The sequence below is a fragment of the Heterocephalus glaber genome, unplaced genomic scaffold (genome assembly GCF_053883595.1).
Source record: "Heterocephalus glaber isolate CG9 unplaced genomic scaffold, H.glaber_assembly_v1.0 deba00001442, whole genome shotgun sequence".
In the NCBI taxonomy this organism is placed as follows: domain Eukaryota; kingdom Metazoa; phylum Chordata; class Mammalia; order Rodentia; family Bathyergidae; genus Heterocephalus; species Heterocephalus glaber.
The window spans coordinates 32546312-32571741 of record NW_028258296.1 but is presented as its reverse complement, the minus strand read 5'-3'; the positions used below and the strand labels follow the sequence as shown (position 1 = coordinate 32571741).

At 35.9% G+C, this 25430-nt stretch overlaps 1 protein-coding gene across 7 annotated transcripts in view; it reads left to right on the top strand.

Annotated features, from left to right (window-relative positions):
• Dpyd (dihydropyrimidine dehydrogenase) overlaps positions 1 to 25430 on the top strand; it is a 901729-nt gene that overhangs the window by 522469 nt on the left and 353830 nt on the right. For all 7 annotated transcript variants that reach the window (XM_087212682.1, XM_087212683.1, XM_087212680.1 and 4 more), the window contains one exon: positions 17594 to 17662. In XM_087212682.1, coding sequence (XP_087068808.1) covers positions 17594 to 17662 — 69 coding nt within the window. The remainder of the gene's footprint in view (positions 1 to 17593; positions 17663 to 25430) is intronic.

The window sequence follows — 25430 nt, the reverse complement described above, 5'->3', positions numbered from 1 at the left end:
AGTTTAGTGTATGGTGAGAGATACAGGTCTAGTTTTAGTCTTTGGGAAGTGGAAACCCAATTTTTCCAGCATCATTTATTAAAGAGGCTATCTTTCTTCCAGTGAGGGTGTTTGGCTCCTTTGTCGAAGATGAGGTGGCTCAATTTGTATGGAGTTGTTTCTACATCTTTCAGTCTATTCCACTGAACCTTGGTCTGTTTCCTTGCTGGTACCATGCTGCTTTTATCACAGTAGCTTTCTAGTATAGTTTCAAGTTGGAGATTGTGATACCCCTACTTTGTCTTTATTGCCTAAATTGCTTTTGCTATTCTAGGTCTCTTCTGCTTCCAAATGAATTTTTGGATTGTTTTCTCCAGGTCTGTAAAGTATGCTGCTGGGATTTCAATTGGAAATTCACTGAATCCATATAGCAATTTTGGAAGTATGGCCATTTTCATTATGTTGATTCTTCCTACCTAGGAGCAAGGGATGTCTTTCCATTTTCTGATATTCTCTTCAATCTCTTTTTTCAGAGTGCTATAGTTTTCAGAGTCCAGTTCTTTGATTGTTTTGTTAGGTTGATTCCTAGGTATTTCAATTTTTTCATGCTATTGTGAAGGGAATTGATTGCCTCATTTCTCTCTCAGTGAGTCTGTTTTTTGTATACAGAAAAGCTATTGATTTTTGTGTGTTTACCTTGTATCTAGCTACTTTACTGAACTTGGTTATTAAGTCTAGAAGACTTTTGGTGGAGTTCTTAGGATCTTCTATATAGAGTATCATGTCATCTGCAAATAATGACAATTTGACTTCTTTGTTTCCTATCTTTATTCCTTTTATTTCTTTGTCTTGTCTAATTGCTATGGTTAATGTTTCCAAAACTATATTGAACAGGAGGTGTGATAGTGGACATCCTTGTCTTGTTCCTGATTTTAGTGTGAAGGATTTCAGTTTTTGACCATTTAATATGATATTGGTTGTTGGTTTTTCATAGATGCCTTTTATCAGATTGAGTTAGAGCCTGAATATTCCAATTTTTATAGGGTTTTTATCATAAATGCATGTTGGATTTTGTCAAATGCTTTTTCTGCATCTATAGAGATGATCATATGGTTTTTTCCCTGGTTCTATTAATATAGTGTATTACATTTATTGATTTGTGTATGTTGAGCCATCCCTGCATCCCTGGGTTGAATCCCACTTGGTCAGGGTATATGCCCTTCTTGATGATCTTCTGCATTCTATTTGCCAGTATTTTATTAAGGCTTTTTGCATCTATGTTCATTAGTGAAATGGGCCTATAGTTCTCTTTTTTGGTTGGGTCTTTCTCTGCTCTGGGGATCAAGGTGATGCTTGCTTCTAGGAATGAATTTGGGAGTATTGCTTTCCTTTCAATTTCATTAAAGAGTTTGAAGAGTAGTGGCAGTAGTTCCTCTCTAAATGTCTTGTAGAATTCAGCAGTGCAGCCATCAGGACCTGGGCTTTTCTTAGTTGGTAAGTTTTTAATTAGATTTTCAATTTCCTTGATTGATATTGGGTCATTTAGAATTTTTAGGTCATCTTTGTTCAACTTTGGTAATTCATATGTATCTAGGAATCTGTCCATTTCTTCTATATTTTCCATCTAATTGGCAGTTAGGTTCACGAAGTAGGCATTGATGATCCTCTGGATTTCTTCTGGGTCCATTGTAATTTCACCCTTTTCATTCCTAATTGCATGGATTTTGGCCTTTTCTTTCCTTTTTTTGGTAAGGTTGGCTAAGGGTTTGTCAATTTTGTTTATTCTTTGGAAGAAGCAACTCTTGACTTCATTGATTTTTTTCGTATTATTCTGTTAGTCTCCACTGCATTGATTTCTGCCCTGATCTTTATAATTTCCTCCCTTGTATGACCTTTGCGTTTGTCCTGCTCTGCCTTTTCTACAAGCTTGAGGTTCAGCATCAGGTTCTGTAATTGTTTTCATAATGTGAGTATTCAGTGCTATGAATTTCCCTTGTAAGACTGCTTTCATTGTGTCGCATAGATTCCAATATGTTGTATTGTCATTCTTATTTAATTGTAGGAATTGTCTGATTTCTTCTTTAATTTCCTCTGTGACCCATGGGTTATTCAGAAGTGTGTTGTTCAACTTCCATTTGTTTATAAAATTCTTGCAGTTTCTTTTGCTATTGATCTCCAATTTCATTGCACTGTGATCTGATAATATAGTGGGAATAACTTCAATTTCTTTGCACTTAATTAAACATGTTCTATGAGCGAGTATGTGGTTTATTTTGGAGAATGACCCATGCGCAGCTGAAAAGAATATGTATTCTGATTTTGTGGGGTGGAACACTCTGTAAACATCTGTTAAGTTTATTTATTCAAAAGTTTAATTGAGTTCTAGTATTTCATTGTTTATTTTTTGTCTAGATGATCTATTCATGACAGTGGGGTATTGAGGTCCCCCACTACTATTGTATTAGTGCTTAAATGATTTTTCATGTGCATTAGTATTTGTTTTATATAGTTGGGTGCACTAGTGTTTGGTGCATTTTGTTAATGATTGTGATCTCTTCCTCTTTGATTGTTCCCGTTACATGGATGTAGAGTCCTTCTTTGACTCTCTTAATCAGTGTTGGTTTGAAATCCACTTGATCTGCAAAGAGGATAGCTACTCCTGCTTTTTTTTGGTTCCTCTTGCATGAAGTATTGTTTTCCAACCTTTAACTTTCAGTCTGTGAGTTTCTTTTTGAAGTAAGTGTGTTTCTTGTATGTAGCATATTTTTGGATCTTGCTTCTTGACCCATTCTGCCAGTCTATTTCTTTTGATCGGTGAATTGATTGAGACTATTAACGGTGATGCTTATAACTGATATGTATTGACTTATCCTTGTCATGACTTTTTCTTTTTGTTGCATTCTCCCCCTTTGCATTTAATTTCTTGTCATGCCTGATAGATTCATTCTGCATGGCTTCCTGGCATTGTGATCCTCATTGTCTTTCCCTAGGATATTGTTTAAAATGTTTTGGAGTGCTGATTTGGTATTCAAGAAGTTCCTAAGGTGTGCTTTGTCATAAAAGTATCCTGTTTCTCCATCAATTCTGAAAGATAGTTTTGCAGGATAACATCAGTCTGGGTTGGAGGCTCCTTTCCTTTAGGGCTTGAAATACAACACTCCACATTCTTCTTGCCTTGTAGGTTTGTGTTGAGAATTCTGCTGTGATTCTGATGGAGTTTTCTTTGTATGTGATTTGTTTCTTTTCTCTAACTGCTTGTAGAACTTTGTTCTTCTGTTGGGTTTCTGGAATCTTAACTATTATATGCTTATGTGTAGATTTTTTTGATCACAGCTAGTTGGGTCCTATATGCCTCACTTACCTTTATGTCAAGTTCTTTTCCTCTATTTTTAAAATTTTCTGCCATTACTTCTCTGAGCAGTTTTTTTTATGTCATCTGCACTCTCTCCTGTTTCTTCATTGACTCCAGTTAGTCTGATGTTATTCATCTTTGTGTTGTCTAGCCACTGCTGGATTGATTTTTTGTGATCCTTTACTATTTTAAAAAATTTTTTCTTTCCCTGGTAACTAATTGCAGTCCTATCTTCTATATCTGAAATTCTATCCTCACATAGACTTATTCTGCTGTGTAAACTTTCAATGGAGTTTTTAATCTCCTGGAAATCTGTTTGCATCTGTTTTATGAATCCATTTGTTTCCTATGTTGAAGTTCCATCATATTCCTCAGCTTCTGTATTTTTTTTATCTGTGTCCACTCTAGATTTATTAATCATGTCTTGTACTATGGGCACATTCTCTGCTGTTATCTGAGAAATTACTTCTGATTTCATTTTTTCTAGGTCCTCTTTCATTGCCCTGGGAGTCCAGGTGGTTAAGTATCAGATTTTTCTATCTCGTTGCCCTTTGGGGTTGCCTTAGGTAATCTTAACATCTGGTTTTTAGACTCATTTATGTGTCTTCTCTTTTCGAAAGATACAACCTGCTGTGTCTTTGTTGAGGTTACTTTTTGCTTACCCAGTGGTCTTGAATTCTGAGCAAGCCACCAAGTAGCCTTTACTCTATTGCTCACCAGTACACCAATTCCTGGGTTCAGAGTGGTGACCTTCTGGATCCTTGAACTGACCTGTCATCTGGGTGGGTTTCTGGCTGGGCCCTGTGCACACTTGTGGTGGTATCTAGTCATGCCTCTTTCAGGGGCCCCAATGTAGCTGTTGTCTGGGAAGGCCTTTGTTTTTGGGGTGTGCACTCCAGTTCCTGTTGTCTGCACAGGGTTTGGCTAGGGTTTCAACACACTTAGCAATGATATCGGGGCTAGCCTCTGTGTATTGCTTGTGTGCCTATACAGCTCTTCTCCAGGTGGGTACCTGACTGTAGCTAATGGTATGGTGGGCCTCTGGCTGAAGCCTGTGGGCCCTTGCAGCCCTTTTCAGGGTGGGCCTTTCACTTAGATGGGTGTGTCCATGCCTCTGGGGTCAGGGTGGAGCCATCACTGGGATCTGCCCCCATGTGAGCTGCCTGGGCTACACAGCTTCTCCCTCAGGATCTGCATGCACATAGGGATACAATGGCATGCCTCCAGCTGAAGCCCATGCACCTGTGCATCTCCTCTCTGGATGGGCTCCTGGCCAGGGCAGATGTGCAGGAGCCTCTGGTGTCAGGGCCACACAGCCACTCTCCAAGATCCTTGTGAACTCACTGATGGAATTGTGGGCCTCCAGCTGAAATTTGTGCACTTGTCACAAATACAATTTCAAAAGCATAGATGTTTTATTTGAAATGCTCTACAATTGGGTTCTAAATATTAGCAATAAAGATACTCCCAATAAGCATATTACAAGCAGCAACCCAGGAATTAAACCAAAAACATCAACAACAACAAAAAATAGAAATGAGAAGATAGCTAATCAAGTCTCAAAACCAGACTTCCAGGTCAATGAAGGCAACTCCAAGAGTCAAGGAGATGGAACAATCTGAAACTCAACCTCTTGGACTCCCTGAAAGGACCTGGAAAAAATAAAATCAGAAATAATTTCTCAGATGAAGTGTTCTACAATCAGTGTGTACCTTTCAGGAAAATTGTACCAATATCATTTTCACTGTATTTGAATTAAGGCATAAAGTATGTTTAAAATTTGAATGCTATATAGTTAATTAATATTTAATAAAATATTTTCTTAGTTTAAATGTCATTGAAAATTGCATGTCCCATGTGAATTTTTAACCTCAATATAATCCCAGTAGTGTTAGGAATTATTTTTTTAATTGTTTGACAAAACCTAACTTTGCTACTTGTAATTTACAATTGTTCACCTTTGTTACTTTGCAGTTTTTCCCTACTAAAATATTTAAGTTGTATTGAAGCTTAATTGTTCACTGGATTTCCAATTTTGTACATGTCAGTTATAGAATACCAAAACAGTGTTGACAATGTGTGTTTTAAAAAAACACAGACTTCAGTAAATGGGAATTTGACAAGACAGCCTGTTTAAAACCAGTTGGAAGGTTTATATTTTACTTCACCATAATTCCTAACTTTTAAACTTAATCGTAATTCAGTTTGAGAAACTCCATAATGAAATCATTTCAGTTATCTCATATAAAATAGAATTATTAAAATAAACAAGTGAACACTCATTTTGATACTTTAAAGGTTTTAGAGGATGACAATGGAAGCCATTTAACACTGTTTTTTGAGTAAAGTATATATTGTTCTGACCTTTGCCATATTTTTCAGTAAGAAAAAATATACCAAAATTTATTCATCAATTATTATTTTTGGCATTTGGCATGTTTTGTGGAAAGTAGATGTGGATGGAAAGAACGTGCATTTAAAAATTTTTATTATTGAGTCATAATGAAAGCTAAAACTGAAAAATCTCAACTTAAAAATATTATTTACAAAACACAATTCAATATAAAAATGACCTTTCATGAAATACATAAGATTTTAATTACAGATCCACTAAAAAGTACACTGGTAATGAGGATCAGTGGAATAGATTAGAAGATGCAAAAACAACTCCAGACATACTCTGCCAACTCGTCTTTGCCAAAGGAGCTAATCACTATCATTGGAGGAAAGATAGCCTATTTAATAAATGGTGTTGGAAAAACTGGATTTCAACCTGCCAAAGACTAAAACAAGACCCATATCTATGCACTAAACTAAGATCAAAGTGGATTAAAGATCTAAATATTAAAACAGAAACACTAAACTTGCTGGAAGATAAGTTAGGTAGAACTCTTGATGATATTGGCATAGAAAAAGACTTTAGGAACAAGACCTCAGTAGCACGGGAACTAGCACAAAGAATCAACTCGGATCTCATCTTATTAAAAAGCTTCTGCACTGCAAGAGAAACCACCAACAGAACTAAGAGACAACCTACAGTGTGGGGAAAAAAATTTTTGCAGCTGTACCTCAAAGGACTACTATCTAGAATATATGAAGAACTGAAAAAAATCAGACCCCCCAAATTCAAAGACCCAATTTAAAAATGGGCATCTGAAATGAATAGACATTTTTCAGACAAAGAAGTAAAAGCATCAAATAATATGAAAAAATGTTCAACATCACTGGTCATTCAAGAGATGCAGATGAAAACAAATCTGAGATTCCACCTTACCCCAGAAAGAATGGCTGCTATCAAGAAATCAACCAATAACAAATGCTGGTGGGGGTGTGGGGAGAAAGGAACCCTTCTCCATTTTTGGTGGGAGTACAGACTGGTGCAACCACTTGGAAATCAGTATGGAAATACCTCAAAGAACTAGGGCTAGAGGTCCCATTTGACCCAGCTATTCCCCTGCTGGGTATTTTCCCAAAAGAATTAAAAGAATCATACCATAGTGATATATGTGCACCCATGTTTATAGCGGCTCCGTTTGTAATAGGTAAAGCTTGGAAACAGCCCAAGTGCCCATCAACTGGAATCTGGATAAAGAACATGTGATGTCTCCTTGACCTCACGTGCCTAAGGGTCTAACAAGACTTCAATCAAGGTGCCATCCAGGGCTGAAGTCTCATCTGAAGTTCAACAGGAGAAGCATTCACCCACAAGTCCATGTTTTTTGTGGTGTGTGAGACTGAGCTCCTCAGTTTCTTGATAGCTGTTTTCTGAAGATCACTCAATACCTTGCCACATGGACAACAAGCATGCAATGTGGAGAAGGAAAGGTGAGAGAGAGAGAGACATGGATGGAGTAGAGAACATACTACTTGGATATTGCTGAGTTTAAAGTCTAAGAAGAACAGACACAAGAAATCTAGAATTGATCAAATGTAAAGTACTCTGTAGAGACAAACACAAAGTTCATAATCCAAGGGGTTTTCCACAACTCTGAGCAGCAAAAGTCAGGACCTTGCACTTGCAAGGCATTTATAGCATGGTGCCGGTGAGCTAAAACCCCAGCTCTGCCTCATCCAACTCTTACACTTAAAGAAAATACAAGATACATAGATAAAGAAATCATAAACATTAGTATGATAAAGAGGGATTTTTCCCCCCAGAATTGCAAGGATAGTTTATGATTCAAAAAATCATTCAAGAGCACCCGGAAGTAGGCTCCCCTGCCACCTTCCCATGCTCCAAGGGCAGAGAAGGTGAGCCAGGCCCAGCAACCAGAAGGAGGCTCCCCTGCTGCTATTCCATGCTCCTAGGGCAGAGACGGTGAGCCAAGCAGGTGCCAGAAGCACACATCGTGGAAATGAGAAGACACATAAACAAGTCTCATAAACAGACTTCCAGATCACCTACAGCAACCCCAAAGGGAAACAAGATGGAACAATCTGATACTCAACCACTTGGACTCTCTGAACTGGCAGCAAAAGAATATCTGGGAAAAATGAAATCAGAAATAATTACTCAGATAACAGCAAAGATTGTGCTCATAGTGCAAGATATGATTAATAAATCTAGAGGACACAGATAAAAAAAATTAGAGGACCTGAGGAACATGATGGAATCCTAACATAGAAAACAAATGGAATCCATAAAACAGATGCAAACAGATTTCCAGGAGATTAAAAACTCCATCGAAAGTTTGCGCAGCACAATGAACCAATGTGAGATAGAATTTCAGATATAGAAGATAAGATTGCAATTAGTGACCAGAAAAAGAAAAATTGCTTTAAAATTGTAAGGGAACATGAGAAATCAATCCAGCAGCTGCTAGACAATGCAAAGAAGAGTAACATAAGACTGATTGGAGTCAATGAAGAAAGAAGAGACAGTGCAGATGACATAAAAAAACTGTTCACAGAAGTGATGGCAGAAAACTTCCCAAGCAGGGGAAAAGAACTTCACATACAGATAAGTGAGGCATATAGGACTCCAGCTAGCCTTGATCAAAAAAAAATCTACACATAGGCATATAATAGTTAGGATTCCAGAAATCCAACAGAAGAACAAAATTCTACAAGCAGTGAGAGAAAAGAAACAAATCACATACAAAGGAAAGTCCATCAGAATCACAGCAGACTTCTCAATGCAAACCCTCAAGGCAAGAAGAACTTGGAGTGATGTATTTCAAGCCCTAAAGGAAACAGCCTCCAACCCAGATTGATGTACCCTGCAAAACTATCTTTCAAAATGGATGGAGAAATAAGATACTTTCCTGATAAAGAACACCTCAGGAACTTCATGAATACCAAACTGGCACTCCAAAAACTTTTAGACAATACCCTAGGAAAAGACAATGAAGATGACAACCCCAGGAAGCCCAGCAGAATGAATCCATTGGGTGTGACAAATTAAACGCAAAGGGGGAGAATCCAACAACAAGAAAAGGTCATGACAAGGCTTTTAAAAGTTTTAACTTCATCTCCCTAATGAGTGTATAATTCAGTCTTGTTATTGTACTGATTAGTATTTTTCTGATTCTAGAGTTGCACATCTTTCCTCGTGCTGTACTGGCTATTTATTATCTTCTTATGTCTACTTTTAAATTGGGTTGTCTATTAATTTGCTGTAAGAGTTCTTTATATATTCTGGTCATAGGTTATGTGCATTGTAAATATGATGTGTTTAAGGACTACTTTTCATTTTAATGATGTCATTTAAAGTTCTAAATTTTGATGGAATCTCATTTTTCAATTTTTTTCTTTTATACATCATGTTTTTTTGTATCCCCTGTAGTTCTTGCCTACCCTAAATTCATGAACATTTTCCCTTATAATTTCTTCTTAAAGTTTTATACTTTCAGGCTTTCATATTTAGGTTCATAGATACCTGCAAGTGATTTTTATGTATGGAAGTAAAGAGTTGAGGTTAATTTTTTATATATAGATACCAGGTGTTCTAGTGTCATTTGCTGAAAACACTGTCTTTTCCTTGGCTCTTGAATTGATTTTATATTCTATAAAATGTTAATGTTAAATAATCTTTCAAAACTCAGTAGACCATATATGTGTGGTTCTATTTCTAGATTCTCTGTTTTATTCCAGTGATCTGTATGTCTTTCCTTACACCAACACTGCTTTGATTACTGTAGCTTTAGAAGAGGTCTTAAAATTAGGCACTAAACATCTTCCAACAGTGATTTTTTTTTTTTTACTTTCCTAGGTCCTTTGTACTCCTACATAACTTTTAAATTTCAATATCCAACTCTTCTTTTATATCAAGTATACATAGACCTGAATTTTTATATATACCTTGTGTTTTCTAATCGTGATAAATTCAAATAAAAGTTCTAGGGGCTCCTAGATATTTCTTAGTATTTTCTCTGTAGGTGATCATTTCATCTACATAAAAAGATTTTGCCTCTACCTTGCCAATCCTATCCTAATTGTGTCATTTTATTGCCAGACTATTTTGGTTTGGGCCTAGGTTTCAAAGTTTAATGGACTGATAAAGAGTAAGCATATCTGCCCTTGTTCCCCGCCTTAAGGAGAAAGCATTGTATCTTCTCCATTCATATAAGGCATTCTTACTGAAAGTATGGAGTACATGTCTTTAATCTGTTGAGAAGGTTCTGTTCTACTTCTAGTCTCCTGATAGCTTTTACCATGAACAGCTGTGGAATTTAGTGCAATACTTTTTCTCCAATTAGTGCCAGGATCATATGACTTTTTCCTTTCCTCTGTTAAAATGATGACTTTTGGGGGTGGATCTTCCAATGCTGAACCAACACTGCCATCCCTATAATAAAACCACTTTCTCCATACTGCCAGATCTGACTTCTAATAGTTTGTTTTGTTAAACAAATTTCTATCTGTGTTCATACTTTTTTCTTCTCTTATCTTTATCCAGTTTTAGGATTAGCACAATGTTGATTTCCTAAAATGAAGGGAGAAGTGTTCCTTTTTGTTTCTGCTTTAAATGTTTGATATAGTTTATCATTTAAAATGTATGCAAGCCTGTTGTTGTCATATAGGTAGGTTTTCAAGCTAGGAATATACTTTCTTTCATGGGTGCTATTCAAATTTTATATTTCCTCCAGAGTTAGTTTCATTAATTTGTCTTCCAAGGTACTTCTTAGAAGTTGTCAAATTTATTTCAAAACAGATTTTTGAAATATGCTTTCTATATCCTTTTAAATTCTGTAAAATCTGTGTTAATGTCTCCTAGGTCTTGATATTTTAATTTTAAAAATGTATAATTGATATTGTGTAATAGGAAGTAAAAGCCTAACGGAGCAGGGGAAGTGGGAGGGGGAGAGGAAAGGAAAGAAGGGAAAAGAGAAAATATGAGAAAAGGAAAAAAATAGAAACAAAATCTTTGCAAATAGGGAAGGTGGAGGGGATGAAAGGAGGGCAGGGGAAGGGGGAAAAAGAAAAGAACCAAGATGCTCATATAATGGTGCAAGATCCCAAAGATGTATGTAAATGTATTTTATACCTAAAATATACCAATAAATTTAATGGGGAAAAAAAAAGATGTAGCTTTTTTATAAAATGGAGTACTATTCAGTCATAAAGAATGAGAAACTAGGGACATTTATAGCTAAATGGATGCATATTGAGGCCATACTCTTAAGTGAAATAAATAAGACACACGTGTAAATACCGAATAGTTTCTCTAGTGTGAGAGACTGAAAGTGTAAATAAGGGTTAAAATGATTAAAACAATTAATTAGTAATTTGAAATAGGAAGAAAAGGTCTAAAGGGGTAGGGGTGGTGGGAGGGGAAAGGGAAAGGAAAGGAAAAAAAGGAAAAATTATGAGAAAAGAAAAAAAAATGGAAACAAAGTCTATGTAAATAGGGAAGGGTGGAGGGGGTGAACGGCACACTGGTAATGGGGAAAAAATAAGAACCAAGATACATCATTTATAGGTACAAGCACCCAATGATAAATGTAAACAGATTGTATACCTAAAATGTACCAATAAAAGGATTTAAGAAGAAAAAATAAAAATGAAAAATATGAAGAAAACAAAAAGAACCTTGATAAGCTAAGTCTCAAGTATAAAGCACTCAGTACATCCAATATTTTATGCTTGACCATATAACCTGAGTTCCAAGATAATTTTATAAATTATCTTGAACTTTCATTTTCAGTAATTAGTCTTTATTTCCAAAAATTATTATCAACACTGACCTGGTAATTATACCATAATCTATCCATTTATAATAATCTATACCAATTATACCTTAATCTAATAAATGTGCTTTTTCACTTTCTTTGATAAATATTTCTTACTTTCATCTCTTCCTCATAGTTCCAAATCTCTGTCCCTAATTCTCTTTTCTCTCAGCAAGAGAACTTATCCCCTATTTCATAATAAAAAGAAATAAATGCCAGGCAGAATGATTTCACTTTTTTCTATCAAATCAATATCTTTCTCTGTTTGTCTCTGTCTCTGTCTCTGTCTCTGTCTCTGTCTCTCTCTCTCTCTCTCTCTCTCTCTCTCTCTCTCTCTCTCTCTCTCTCACACACACACACACACACACACACACACACACACACTTTCTTTCAACCCTATTACACTTGAAACAATGTCCTGCTCTTTTCTGGATTCATCATCATCTCTTGCCTTCTCAATAGTTCCTTACAGATCATTTCACCAGCATTAAAAACATAGTCAAATATAGATCATTAAGAATAAATCTCTTGGGCAGGGGATGTAGCTCAGCAGTATGGCTCCTGCCTGGCAAGTGCAAGGCCCTGAGTTCGATTCCCAGTACCAAAAAAACAAAAAAGAATAAATCTCTCACTGGACCTCCCATAAACCTTTATCTGTTTCCACATTTTTCTTTTAGTTATTCCAAGAAACTATTCGAGAGAGATTTATATATCACCTCTCTACCTCTTCTTATTCTATTCATTCACCTCATTCCAGTCTGTTGTCCTTATTGTTTCAATTAAATCCCTTTTGAAAAAGTTAATAGTGGTTTCTGTACTGACGTATCTGGACCTTTTCCATTTCATGCACTCAAAAGGAGTCATTCTGGTTGCTCTTTTATTTTTTAGAACACTTTCCTCTCTTGGTATAAAACTGTCATACCAGGTCAGTCCTTGACCCTTTGTTTTTTATTTGTCTTACTCCTTTCCCCCTGTGAAATCCCCTACCTGATTTATATTAAATGCCATTATATGTGGAACTCCTCTTAATTTACACTTTTAAGCTCTTTAGTGAATTCTAGGCTTATGTATCCAATGGAACAATTCATGCCATCACCAATGGGATATTTACTATGTGTAATATATAAAAATTGAACCTTTCTATATTCACCTTATAGTTTCTTCACCATGCTTTCTTCCAATTTAGTAAACTGTCTACATCCCAAAAGTTTGAGTCAATAATTGAAGGACCATTATGCAGTTATCTCCACCTAGAATCTTAGCTTTAGTTTAGTTCCCCATTCCATTCCTCATTGTGAAGTCCTCCTCATTTCTCAGTTCTCAGCTGAGCTCTTCACCTGCTGTCCATTTGATATAACTCTGTGCACCCTGGAGATTCTCTGTCACCATTTCCTCTATTGCTGTCTTCGTAACAATAGTGTTGACCTAGAAATTGATCTATTAATGTACTGTTCTTATTCGATATTAATGTACTGTTCTTCCTTGATTTTTGTCTTGCTAAAATGTAAACTCCAAAAGGTAGGTACTTTTTCTGTTTTCTTTCTCACTGCTGAGCAGAAATGGTTAGTGGCACATAGTAGAGGCTCAAGGAATACCGAATGAGAAAAAACTTTAAGCCAATGTCTCTTTCCTCCTCCCTGTCCCGGAGATTAAACCTGTGGTAGGCAAGTGTTCCACTACTGAGCTATATCCACAGATATTTAAATTGTTATTATTAGAAATTGTTGGAAACAGATCTTGCTAAGTTGCCCATGCTAGCCTTGAATTTGTAATCCTCCTGCCTCATCCTTCTGAGTAGCTGGGAATATAAGCATTTTTGTCCAGCTAATTCAATGTGTTAAATTTCTTTTGTGTTTCATTTAGTGATCACCATAGTGGGAATTTGATTTACTTAGTGTTTAACCAGACTTTCATAAGATGGAGGACAGACAAAGCTCAAATATTATGTAGCATTTGGCTTTTCATACCACTTGATTCAATAATGCTTTAAAGTATGGGCCATAAAAAATGGAGCACTAGAAAGAAATAGCAGAAATTAAGGGAAATACTGATGTAGAGAAAGATTATTTTGATTTACGAATATGTTTCATTGGATGTTCATTTCTAGTAACAATGAATATTTCATAATATAAAATATCCATCAATTTTCTTTTTTTTATAGAGAAAAAATAACCTGTCTTCTTTTGCTTGATTAAAACCTAGTACAGCAAAACAGTGCAGGACTTTCTAATCATCAAAGAGAGATTAAGTTATGCTCAGTGTCCTTTTATTGTTAATATCTTTAGCCTATCTCTGAAAATTCTCTATGTATTTAAATAAAAAGTAAAATACTTTTTACTCATTTTGATTCCTCTGAAGTAGAACAGCACTGTGTATTTTTACAAACCTTCCTTTGGATTTAGATGAAGATATTTAACATGCAAAGACTAATTATCATGTTTTAAATGAGGTATTAAGTTATTTGTTCCTTTCTTTTTACTTAGACTATAAAAAAACACACTTAGGAAGGTAATTCAAATGTGGCAGTTTTTGTTTTACAGTAGTAATGGTTAAGACTAAAAGTGAAAGAAATCAGAATACAACTTAGACTTTGTTAAGTTCAAAAGTAGTGTTCAGTAGTTCATATGTGCTGATGTGTTCATGAGGCAAAGGATTCATAAATGGCTCCAACATGGAAAGATCTTGTCCCATAAGGTGGTGAATAAGTGAAGAGTCAGTGGTCACTAGCACCTAAGAGCACATTTCAGTCTCATTCAGGGACCAATAAAAGAGAGGTCTTTCACTTTCCCAGAAGAAGTTTGGTAGAAGAGTAACCAATCCCTATGATTACCCCAGCCTGAGTTACTCTCCCATCTTTTGGGGAAAGAAGGTAGAATCTGTTTTCAGAAGTCAGAAAGAAGAATAGAGCGGTGCTTTGGCTGCCTGAACCTGGAACACATCACTACACTTGCCTCTGCTAAACGTAGTGCATCTCTCCTACCCATGATCAACCCCTCCTCAGCACGATGCTGCCCCAATCACAACTGGCCACTGGAGCCACATGTACTGATGCTCTTGATGTCCAGGACAATCCTCTGGGTGATATTTACTTCTTTTCTTTATCAAGCCCAATTGTAGCTCCTTGTGATTCTCAGCAACCTGTAGGGCAAATGATAATTTTAACCAGCTTTGGCACAATCAATATAAATTTGAAGCAAGTATAGTGTTATCGAAATTGAAATTGTCATTTAGAAAGGAGGAACAATGTTAGTCCCTAGTTCAGAGTATATATCATATCCTGCTGTCAGTGATAGTAAACATTGTTTCCCTAACAAAGAATTTCTTTGATCAGTCCATCAGCCCCTCTGGGTCCAGTCCACTGGAAGGACCCCCCTTATTGTTCTCCAGAACACCCTAAGAAGCATGTGGTGCAGAAGACACACAAGGTATAGCTGCAGCAATTGAGGAGCCACTTCATGCGTACACAGGAATATAAATTTGTGGATTCTTTTGTCATGTTCAGAGGTGTTTTATGTACTTGGTTTTGTTTTTGTTTTAATCCTGTTTTATGCAATAGAACTCCCTAAAAACCTGTCTATTGTTTATTAATTTTACAAGTGAATTAGTACCTTATGGCTAAAATATTTTTTTGAGTTTGTATCTTCACTTCTGATTCTGCCCTTGAAGTTCTAGCAATAAGTATCAGGGCTTTGTCCATTCCCTAAATCTTTATAAGCCCCCACATTTCTTAGCTTTTTTTTTTTAACTTATCCTATTTTGAGACCAGTGGAAACAATAGGAATTTGTCATCTGCTTCTAGCCTTCATCCCAGTTTTTCCTTTCAATGGGATACTTAATTTCTCCTCCTCCTTCCCTTTCATGCACAGGACAGCTATACCAGGAGGTATTAAATTTAGTCCTAGACGATCGGGTGTCCACTTTGATATTCCTCCTTGGTCCCCTTCCTGGCTGGAAAGTGAGGGAGGTGATCCTGAGTTCCAAGATTACTTGAAAATGGCACAAGGAACATCACATCTCTCACTGCAGTTGCATAGTGATTCTTTTCTGCTTGTAAATGAAGCTTAGAATATGACTTTTCACTTTCTTTTGGCCACTAGAGAAAAGGTCACGGAACAAACATTTGTACATTTATCTCTCAAATTCTCAAAAGTTGCTGCCTCATTGTAATCCTAAACTCAAGCAAAAATAATTAGACATTCTGATCTTTCCTATATTATTTATCATCTACTTTTACTTTTCTTTCTCTAAAGGATCTATTTAAATCTGCTGTTTCTCCTGACTTCCATATTCCTAGACATTGGTCTGCTTTTATCTAACTAATGGTCTGGGATTTTCTTAGTCAGTCAGAGGCAGCTCTTGCATCTCTTTCATAGTTGCTCCCTGCAGTTCTCCAGTCCTGTATCACCAAGAACACCACCTCAGCTCTGATCACTCCTCACTCCTACTCATGTAATAATTTGCCAGCATTTTTCACCAATTATTTACTTTACCCTTCCCTAACTTGTGATATCTATTTCTCTTTAATTTTATTAAAAGTGTAAGCTGATAAACCGGCCTTCGGCTCCTAAACCTTTAGAAACCTTATTTATGTCATCATTCCATCAGTTCTTTCCCTGTGCTAAACACCACGATAATTATTATAGACAAAATGATGAATGATACAGAGCTTCTCACTTCCACAGTCTACAGTCTTCCAGGAGAGAGCAAACTAACCCAACTTTAAAGAAAGACTTCTCTTGCTGGTTTTCAGAATTCTGTAATATGAACACAACTTCTACCCATCTCTCAGTGATGAAAACATTCATCTGACCTTTAGATACCTGTGGGTTTTTTCTATGTATACAAAAAAAGAGCTGTATATGGTGAGAACATAGTGACGTTTAGGGGACTCTGATATGAGACTGTGACTTAGGGCATGGCATAAATTCTTGGTGTCTCAGTCTCACAATTGAATAGAAATAGTAAAAAATAATCACTGGCATGTATTGCGTACTTACGTTAGGGCAGCAGAAGCTAGTGGTGAGAAGCACAGACTCTTATCACTTTGCCTGGGTCTGAGTCCTATTCTCCTTAAGAGCAGGATGATTTTATACCTCAAGAGCTGGACATGTTCATCTGCAAAATGGGGAGAAGGAGGTTGGGGATGATTAAGTTAATATAGTAAAAGAGTTCCTAACACACCATAAGAGCTCTATAAATCTTAGCAATTTCTTTTATTACTTTTCTAGATAATAAATTGGATTTTCTAGGTGACAATATAGATTACTTCTCCATGTTTCTCTAATCCAGGAACTAAATCCTTTGCCCAAGGCCACCCAGTAAGTGTCAGAGTCAAGGTTTCAACCTTGACATTTTCACTGTAGAGCAGGTATCAGTAACTATTAACCCATATGGCCTTCATTTCAGGATTACTATAAGACTGTGATTAAAGAAAAATTTAATAAAATTTAAAAGAACAATGCATTATGAAGATGTGATTGAAGGGCAGAATTATTTTTTTCTTTCTCACAGCTTCAAACTATTTAGCTATTCCAGTGATTATGTTCATAAACATTTTATTGTATTATAGAATTTAGACAACATTTTCATATAAACAAATTTATACACACATTTACATAATTAACACTGGCACTTTCTGAGGTTGGCAAAATAAGTATTATTATCTCCATTTTAGAAATAAAAATGCTGAGTATCAGAAAAGTTAAATAACTTGCTCAAGTTTTCAAATGGTAAATGAAAAAATCTCTAACATATGTCTGAAGCTCTAAACGTCACCTTTTGCTTTATGGCAGTAACCTACTCTTTTTAATGATTAGTTGCCAACAGAAAAACAAATTTTTATAACATAGTTTAGCATTATACTATGAATGTGTTTGTGTGCATTTCTTTCTGTCTAAAAATCTGAGCGAAACCACTCCCAGTAGCACCATCAGCTGGGTCAGTAGCACCATGCAGCACCATGAGCTGTCATCCTACGAGGTTTTAGGGTTCCTTTAAGATCTAATTCCTTCAAGTATGCAAATATTATTATATCTTTGTGCATAACAGTCCACCTACTTGAACTTATGTTCTTGCCTTTTTCTTTTTAAAGATTGTGATTGCTAGCATCATGTGCAGTTACAACAAAAATGACTGGATGGAGCTCTCCAAAATGGCTGAGGTAATGGTTTCTTCAGTGTACATTAATTTTATTTCTCCTCTCCTGTTTTTATTAGTTTTAAATAAAAAGCTGCCATGAAAAATAATGCAGAAGGAATGAAATTGAATTGAAAATGTAACTTAAAACATTTCTATTATAATTTGTTTATCCCGTGTTTTCATTAAAATGATGGAAATGTAAATTTAAAAGGTATCTATCCTATAAAAGTAGTCCCTTGGATTTCACATACTACCTAAAAGTCCTTTATTCTCTGAATCCAGATACTCCATATTTGCATATTAAGCAAACTGTATATTATGATGGATGTCATGATAAAATTTAATTCTACCTTTGAGAGTCTAACTTGATCTTACCTTGCCTTTAGGCAAACTAGTTTGATAGTAAGAGAAGAAATTTTGAATATAAAACTCTTGAATATTTAAAATATAAAAGGTTCACTTAATACTGTTCTTGTTTGAATACAGACATGCATAAAATAGTAGGACAGAATGCTTCTGAATGGAAGTCAGCAAGTTTTCCATAATATAAATTGAATCTTGCACAAATCCAGACAACTAACCATGTGCCTCAATTTTGTATTTCAAGTAGAAAAATACATAATAAAAATTGTACACTTATGTTCCTCATTCTGTCTTGGAACCCAGTCTACATGCTCTTAGCTGGAGTTTCTTAAAAAGCTCTCAGTAATGTAAAAGACTGAACCTAACGAGATTTTCAATATAATTGACTTCACATTATAAAATATTGTGAGGCTCTCTATAGTGTTAAAAATGTTAATTGTACATTTTATTTGGATATTTTAAAACTGTAAGAGGAAAAATTACTTCTGGGACTTAGAGGGGTGAAATTAAACATGATCAGTAATTGGTTTCATGATCTTCTGTGCTGGGTCCATTTTATACATGTATTTACCTAATTGACCATGAAATCTTCCACAGAGCCTGGGCTTTGTATGAGCTTTGCCAATGTTAAGCTGACTATGATGAATGGCTTTATCATGCTGCATGCTTCTCTGCCTTTCTGAAAGAATAAAATACTTTAAAATATTATTTTCTACAGTAATGGACATTAATTTTTAAATAGGTCAATTTACTTACAAAATGTCAATTAATTAATTTATTTAATTATGGCATACTAGATAACATACTTTTCACATTCCATTTCTTTCTTTAACTGCAGTTTTATTTGCATGAACTTCTAAATACATTAAAGCATAAATAAATAAAGGGAGAGAAAGAAAGAAAGAGAGAAAGAAAGAAAGAAAGAAAGAAAGAAAGAAAGAAAGAAAGAAAGAAAGAAAGAAAGACAGAGAAAGAAAGAAAGAAAGAAAAGTGTATGCTTCTGTTTAGTAAAAACAGCCTGTGAAATTTCTGCACAGGACTGCAATCTACATATTGAGAAGGTCAATCTGTACATAGTGCTAATTTATAACAATTCCCTATAGTCTTAAATCTAGACTAGCCTAGGGGTATGCCAAGAAGCAAGCCTCTCCAGGCCTTCACATCCCCTTGGAGGACAGCATTGGTAGTATGATTCCATCACAGATCAAAAATGTATTCAAGCCAAAGTTACTGTACTGCACTGCCTAATACATCAATTTTGGGGGGAGTGATGATAACAGAATGTAAGAGATCAGATACCACACAAGCACACTAGTGTTCCCACAGCTTTAAGTTTAGCAAATGACTTGATGTGATGTGTATACTTTAAATTCATGAAGTTCCTCTCCTTATGGTAGATTAATTTTTGAGTTATACAATAAGGAGTTAAGAAAACTTGTCATGAGATTTTTATTACTAAATCTGAAAACAGAAATGACATGTGTATAGCAGCAGAACAGATACAGATGTACAGGATCATGAAAAAATAAAGACTGAGAAACTGTTAGAATTGAAATTTGCACAGGAGGGGGTTATTAGTGTTTGTTTCACCAGAGTCTGCCACAAAGTTTTCTAATTTTGAGTAGATATTTAAGACTGAGTGAGTTGGGACCGGGGATTTAGCTCAGTGGTCCTGCCGCCTGCCTCACAAGTTCAAGGTCCTGAGTTCAATCCCCAATACCAAAAAAAAAAAAGATTGCATGAGTAGTTAAAAAATAAAAGTAGATATATTTTTAAAGTATATTGTTAAGCTAACTGCTGTTTGTAATTATACCTAGTCCATCTTCTTTGTAATACCCATATCCTTGAGAAAGTTTTGTTTTATCCTGGAAATGAAACGATGCCGAACCGAGCCTTCCTATGTACTCTAGCCTTAGAATTTGCATGTTTGAAATGTCTTATATGGCCCTCAGCCTGATTTGAATTATCAGATTTCTTGAACACCATCAAAAAAGAAGCCATGCCTGGAAAACTTCCATATCTTGGTGAAACTTTTCAGCAAATCAATAGTATAGTTAGACTCTGCTCAGTTTTCTTGGTGTAGATGGCTGATCCTACACTCTCCTAGTCTTTTGTGACACTGCTACTCTATTACAGTTTCACATACAAAAACATTTATGTGTGAATATTTTTGCCATCTAAAACAAAAGTGAATAAGAGATAGCCTCTTCAGTGTGGACAAGTTCACAGTTTAAATGTAGTCAGATATATACCAAATTGAGCCTATCCTGAAAGCTTAAAAATATTGGATTTGAAAATGTTTTGCATAGATTTTAATAGATCTTAAATCCATTTCTTTCTTACTGTATATTAGCCTACAAAACAGAGTCACAGTTAAGAGAAGGCTTCATTAAAGTGTGTAATTCTAGAGCAGTATATGTAACCCAAAAAAGAAAAATGAGAGAGGGAAGAAGGGAAAGTAAATACATATGGAATGGTACACGACAGAGGCTGTAACAACTTCAGAAGTAAATAAAACAGACTGCTTAGTCATGTGGGGCAGGGATGCCATACTGACCATCCTGTTTTATAGGAGTTTAGAGGAGAGGAAGGATAAAAAATATGTCTACTGGCTGCTTCCTCTCATGGGTCCTACCTTCTCTGTGTGTTCTATCTACTATAGCAGCTGCTAGGGAAGTCAGACCCTATACCATATGACCTGATTCTTCATCTCAATCCAGAATTGGAGGAAAAGGCCAGAATTTCTTAGACAGGACCACTGGCACTTCTGGGGCTCCCACTTAGATACATGTAGTGGATACTGTAATGAAACCCAGTTTTCCTTTTAAGAGAACCTGTGAGAGATGCCAGAGGTGAGTGAGAACAGTAACAGGGATTGGGCCTCCCTTCTGAGAGGGTGCTGCTGGGTAGCAATTAAGGCCATCACATTTGAAGATGCATATAAATCGGATGTAGTCCAAGATGAATTATTATCACCCTAATTGAAGTTTATCTACAGTGATTTCATTACTCTTCCCTGTTTATCCAAAATCTTTCTCCATCTTTCCTAAATTAAAAACACTTGACCTATAAGTCCTGCATGATCTGGCTACTGTCCAGCTCCCTGATGTCACCTTGGGTATATTCTAGCTCCCATTCCCTTCATTTACTCTTTCAACACATGCCCAAACTAGGAACTTTTCCCATGCTTACAGCTTCTAATGCCCTCTCATCCTCAATCTGAACTCTGGTTGAGGAGGGTAAACTTCTCTGACACTCCACAGGATCTTATCTTCAGAGGCCAGTTTACCATAAAGTTAATGAAGCTTAACCTTTCTATCCCTTACTTCTAAGCCCCTGCATCTAATTTTGTGTCATAAGTTTTTATTTTATAAAGGACAGTACTCAAAATTATTTAAGCTTCAGGCTCTCTCTAATCTGGATCTATTTCTGTGTGTTTTTCCTCTGTAGCATTTGATAAAGAGGAGATTCACACTGGTGTCACTGGACATTACTAATGGTCAGTCTGCCTTGCTTGTTACAAATAAGCTTCATAGGGGTAGAGCCCTATTTGGGTCACTGCTTGGTCACCAATCGCAAGTGTAGGTCTTTATTCACCAACAGGTATTTGTTGAATGAATGGCTAGAGGTGCAAGGCTCAAAATTGCCATGTGTCAAAGGAAAAGGAAGCCATTAAGGAGTAAATAAGAGGAGTGGCACTTTATTTGGCACTAACAAATTTCAGGTGATTAACATCCAGAGCCAAAGGTTTTATGTCAGGAACCAGATGAGGGATTGCCAAGGGCTAACCATCCCATTGCTGGTAGGATGAGACAAGGAGGGTCTCTGTAGAGGCACAGGAATCAAAAACAGGTGACAACACTACTCCTAGTAGAATCAAAATAAAACACCCAGAAACCCAGGTTCTCATCATTTTTCCCTACATTTGGGCTAGTAATATGTTATTTAATTAAATATGCTAAAGTATAAAATGGAAGTAGGCACATTACAGAGATCCATAAAACCAGTTGGACATGAGTATCTATTATGGTTAAACTTGGTTGTGTCAACTTGATTGGCTTAGAAGTTTCCCAGGGGATTAGTGGAGCACACTTTTGGGTGTGTCTGGGTGAGTCATCTCAGGTGCTATATCTAGCTCTAGGTCCTTTTCTCTCTGGCACTGTTCCCCTGCTATACTTCCTTGCCACCATGAACTAAGCAGCTTTACTCAACCATATCCTTCTCCCATGATGTTCTTGCCTTGGAGCCTTCTGACCATGTACTGCTGACCCTGAAATTATGAGCTAAATTAAACCTTTCCTTCTTTAAGTTGTCTGATACTGTGTCCCAGAAACAAGAAATCTGACTAATTTAGTCACTGAGAAGTGGCAGTAAGACAGAATGGAATAAAGGGACATGGGAACCCAGCTAAAGATGAATGCAGTAGTTGCCTTTGCATCCATTTGGGTCCATGCCAGTTTAATACACCGGGTTTATCCCAAAGAGGTTTTTGATCCTAGAGAACTTTTATCTCCAGTTTTAGAGAGTTAAGACGAGATGACATAGTTAGAAAGTCAGCATCTGGTTTCTGTGTTCCTTGAACGGAAGAAATTTAAGAGATAATCCAAGAACTATATTTTTCTTGCCCCACCATGGAACACTGACTTCACTCTGCTTGGGTTCTGATGCCATTTGCCAGCCCCAGTAGAGAAGTCTTTCCTCTGCACTGGGGCTCTGATACACCAAGCCATCCTCTAAGTGGCTGTCCTTCTCACTGTATCCAGACTCAGACACCCCACCCTGGGCTCTCATGGGTCCTCTTCAAATGCTCAGGACACCACCTTGCTCTGCCCTACAGAGTGACATTAGAACGATATTGATCAGATGACAAGGGAAAGACAGGGAGGAATAAGGAAAGGAGAAGGAGAAGGGAAAGACTTTTGTATCTGATTTTGTATATTCTGTACAAAAGTTTGTGTGTTTACTACCCTATTTTATCTAGTAGATTTTATAAAAGATTCAGGAAATTTTAGAAATCATACAACTGCCATTATTCTAAGAATTCTTCAGAATAGGTTTTTTTGTCCTTTCTTTCTTTTTCTTTTCCTCCATGATGTATAGGCCATGTAAGGCACCATGAGTTATATAAAATCTTTTCAGATCCGGGCAGCTTTTGGACAAGTCAAAAGTTCTAGTTGGATAGATGATAGATAGATAGATAGATAGATAGATAGATAGATAGATAGATAGGTGATAGATAGACAGATGGTGTTTGGTTACACTTAACTCAGTACTAACTTCAGGCATTGTTCCAAGTCATTTATATTTACTAAATATATGTAGATCTTACAACAAAATAACATTGTTCTGCAGCTTTTTGGAGGTGAAGAATCTAAGCAAAAAACATTTACATAATGTTTTCAAGTTCATATAGCATGTATCTGGTAAAGATGGAATTCAGACCCATGAAATTTGGCTCCAGAATCTTTTGCAAAAACATATACACTCTTTCTTACAGATTAATGACAAATAAATGAACATTTCCTCTATCACTACCTTCACGAGGTTACTTTATTTTACAATTATTAGGTAAGGTAGAATAAATTTTGAGCTAAATAACTAAACTGAAAAGCTTGTGACTAACGTGAAGCAGAATGCATGCCCAGTTTACTTTTTGAATGGTTTTAGTTGCTTGGAAATGGAATTAATTGCCTTTTAAAGTGGTGTGCATCCTGTCAGGAGTATTGAAGTGGAGGCCAAATGAATGTTCCCACTCACTTGGGGTCACCATGAGTGCCACTCTCAATTTTTGAGGCTTAGGTGATCATTTCAAAAGCCTTTGCAGAGGTAGCTAGCTGGTTGATACGTGTTGGTGTGTGTATATAATAGTGAGAAAATTTTAATAACTATTCCCTAATAATGCTTTGTATCAGACAGATGGTTTTAAAAGATTTTAGTTTTCACTTTAATTTTAGAGGCCATAAGGATCTCCAACTGCTGTGTTTTTCTTAAAACACTGCAAAAATCCCAAACATAGAATAAGTGATTTCTTAGTAACAGTAGTAAGAAGGCTTTGGATTCAAAATGCTTGGGTTCACTGCCTTACCCCGAATAATAGGTTGTAGGATGTTGATAAATCACTTGTACTTTTTATGATTTGGTTTTATAAGTTGTAAAACAGGAATAGTGATATATCCTACCTATTACAGCTATTTTGAGGATGAAGTAAGATAAAATATACAGAATACCAAATAAGATAGCCTAGCATATGGTAAATAGTCGTTGATGTTAGTTATTATTATGTACTATGGTAACTAATTATAAATTGTATAAAATTTATAAACTATAAACTTTCAGGGAAATGTGCATAATTAATTTTACATACAAAGGCCACCTAAATTTTATCTGATTCAAAATGTTACTGAATTGATTTGCTATTAATTTTCTCATTTTCAACTAAATAAGAAATCCAGAGAATTTCTGAAGTATTTATAGTAACCAAAAACTAACAAGAAAAATGAAGTATTACATATAATTCCAATGTATCATCTCAGTTAAGCTGGCAATTCCCACATGACACTATTTTGAGACATGTCATATTTGCAGTTCCCACTTATAGCAGAGACAAGGATGGTTAACTGACTTGTCCAAACCATCCCTGATTCCTTAGCAGCAGACCTAGGATTAGAACTCATCAGTCTGTGCCTTGTCCACACTCACTATCGAGCCAGCAGAAAGAATGTTACATAATTTAAAATAATTTTCAAATAACGTGGAGCATTTTAAAATTGGATTAGAGTATCAAAAAGCCATGATGAGGCCATGATAGAAAACAGGCTGGATGACCAATTGAACTTTCAGAAATGTACAAAAGAAAAAGTGGACTCACTAATGAGTAAAGACAAGCAAGAAAGTGGACTCAGAAACAGCTAACTGGTGTTGGTAAGATTGTTGAGATCCTATTTAAAATTCATAAAGCAGAGAAAAAATTAGGCTAAAATTTTGAACAATTGGGAAGAAAAGAGAAACTTTGAAGATACAGCTTTTGGCCTAAAAAACTAGGCTTAGAAATATACTTAGAAAATGATGAATTTTTTAAAAGTTTTTGCGTGCAGCAATGGGCATGTTACAATAATATTGAAAATTGTTTCAAGCTTTTGGTTGACCTTACTTAAAAAGAAATTGTGGCATTGGAGAAATTCTAGAAGTTAGACAAGAGAATATAAAACTTGAATTTAGTTATGTGAAGAAAATAGTGTCTTTGCAGTTTTAAAGACAACTGTAAAATAAGTGTTTCACTTCTAAAAAAACCCTTGAATGTAGTTATTACTACATTCTTCAAATTACTATATTAAACTTAGAAAACATTTTGTTTATTCTTAAAGTTTGTTTTTTAAATTTCTTTGTTTCTAGTACTGGGAATTAAACCCAGGACCTTGTGCTTGCCA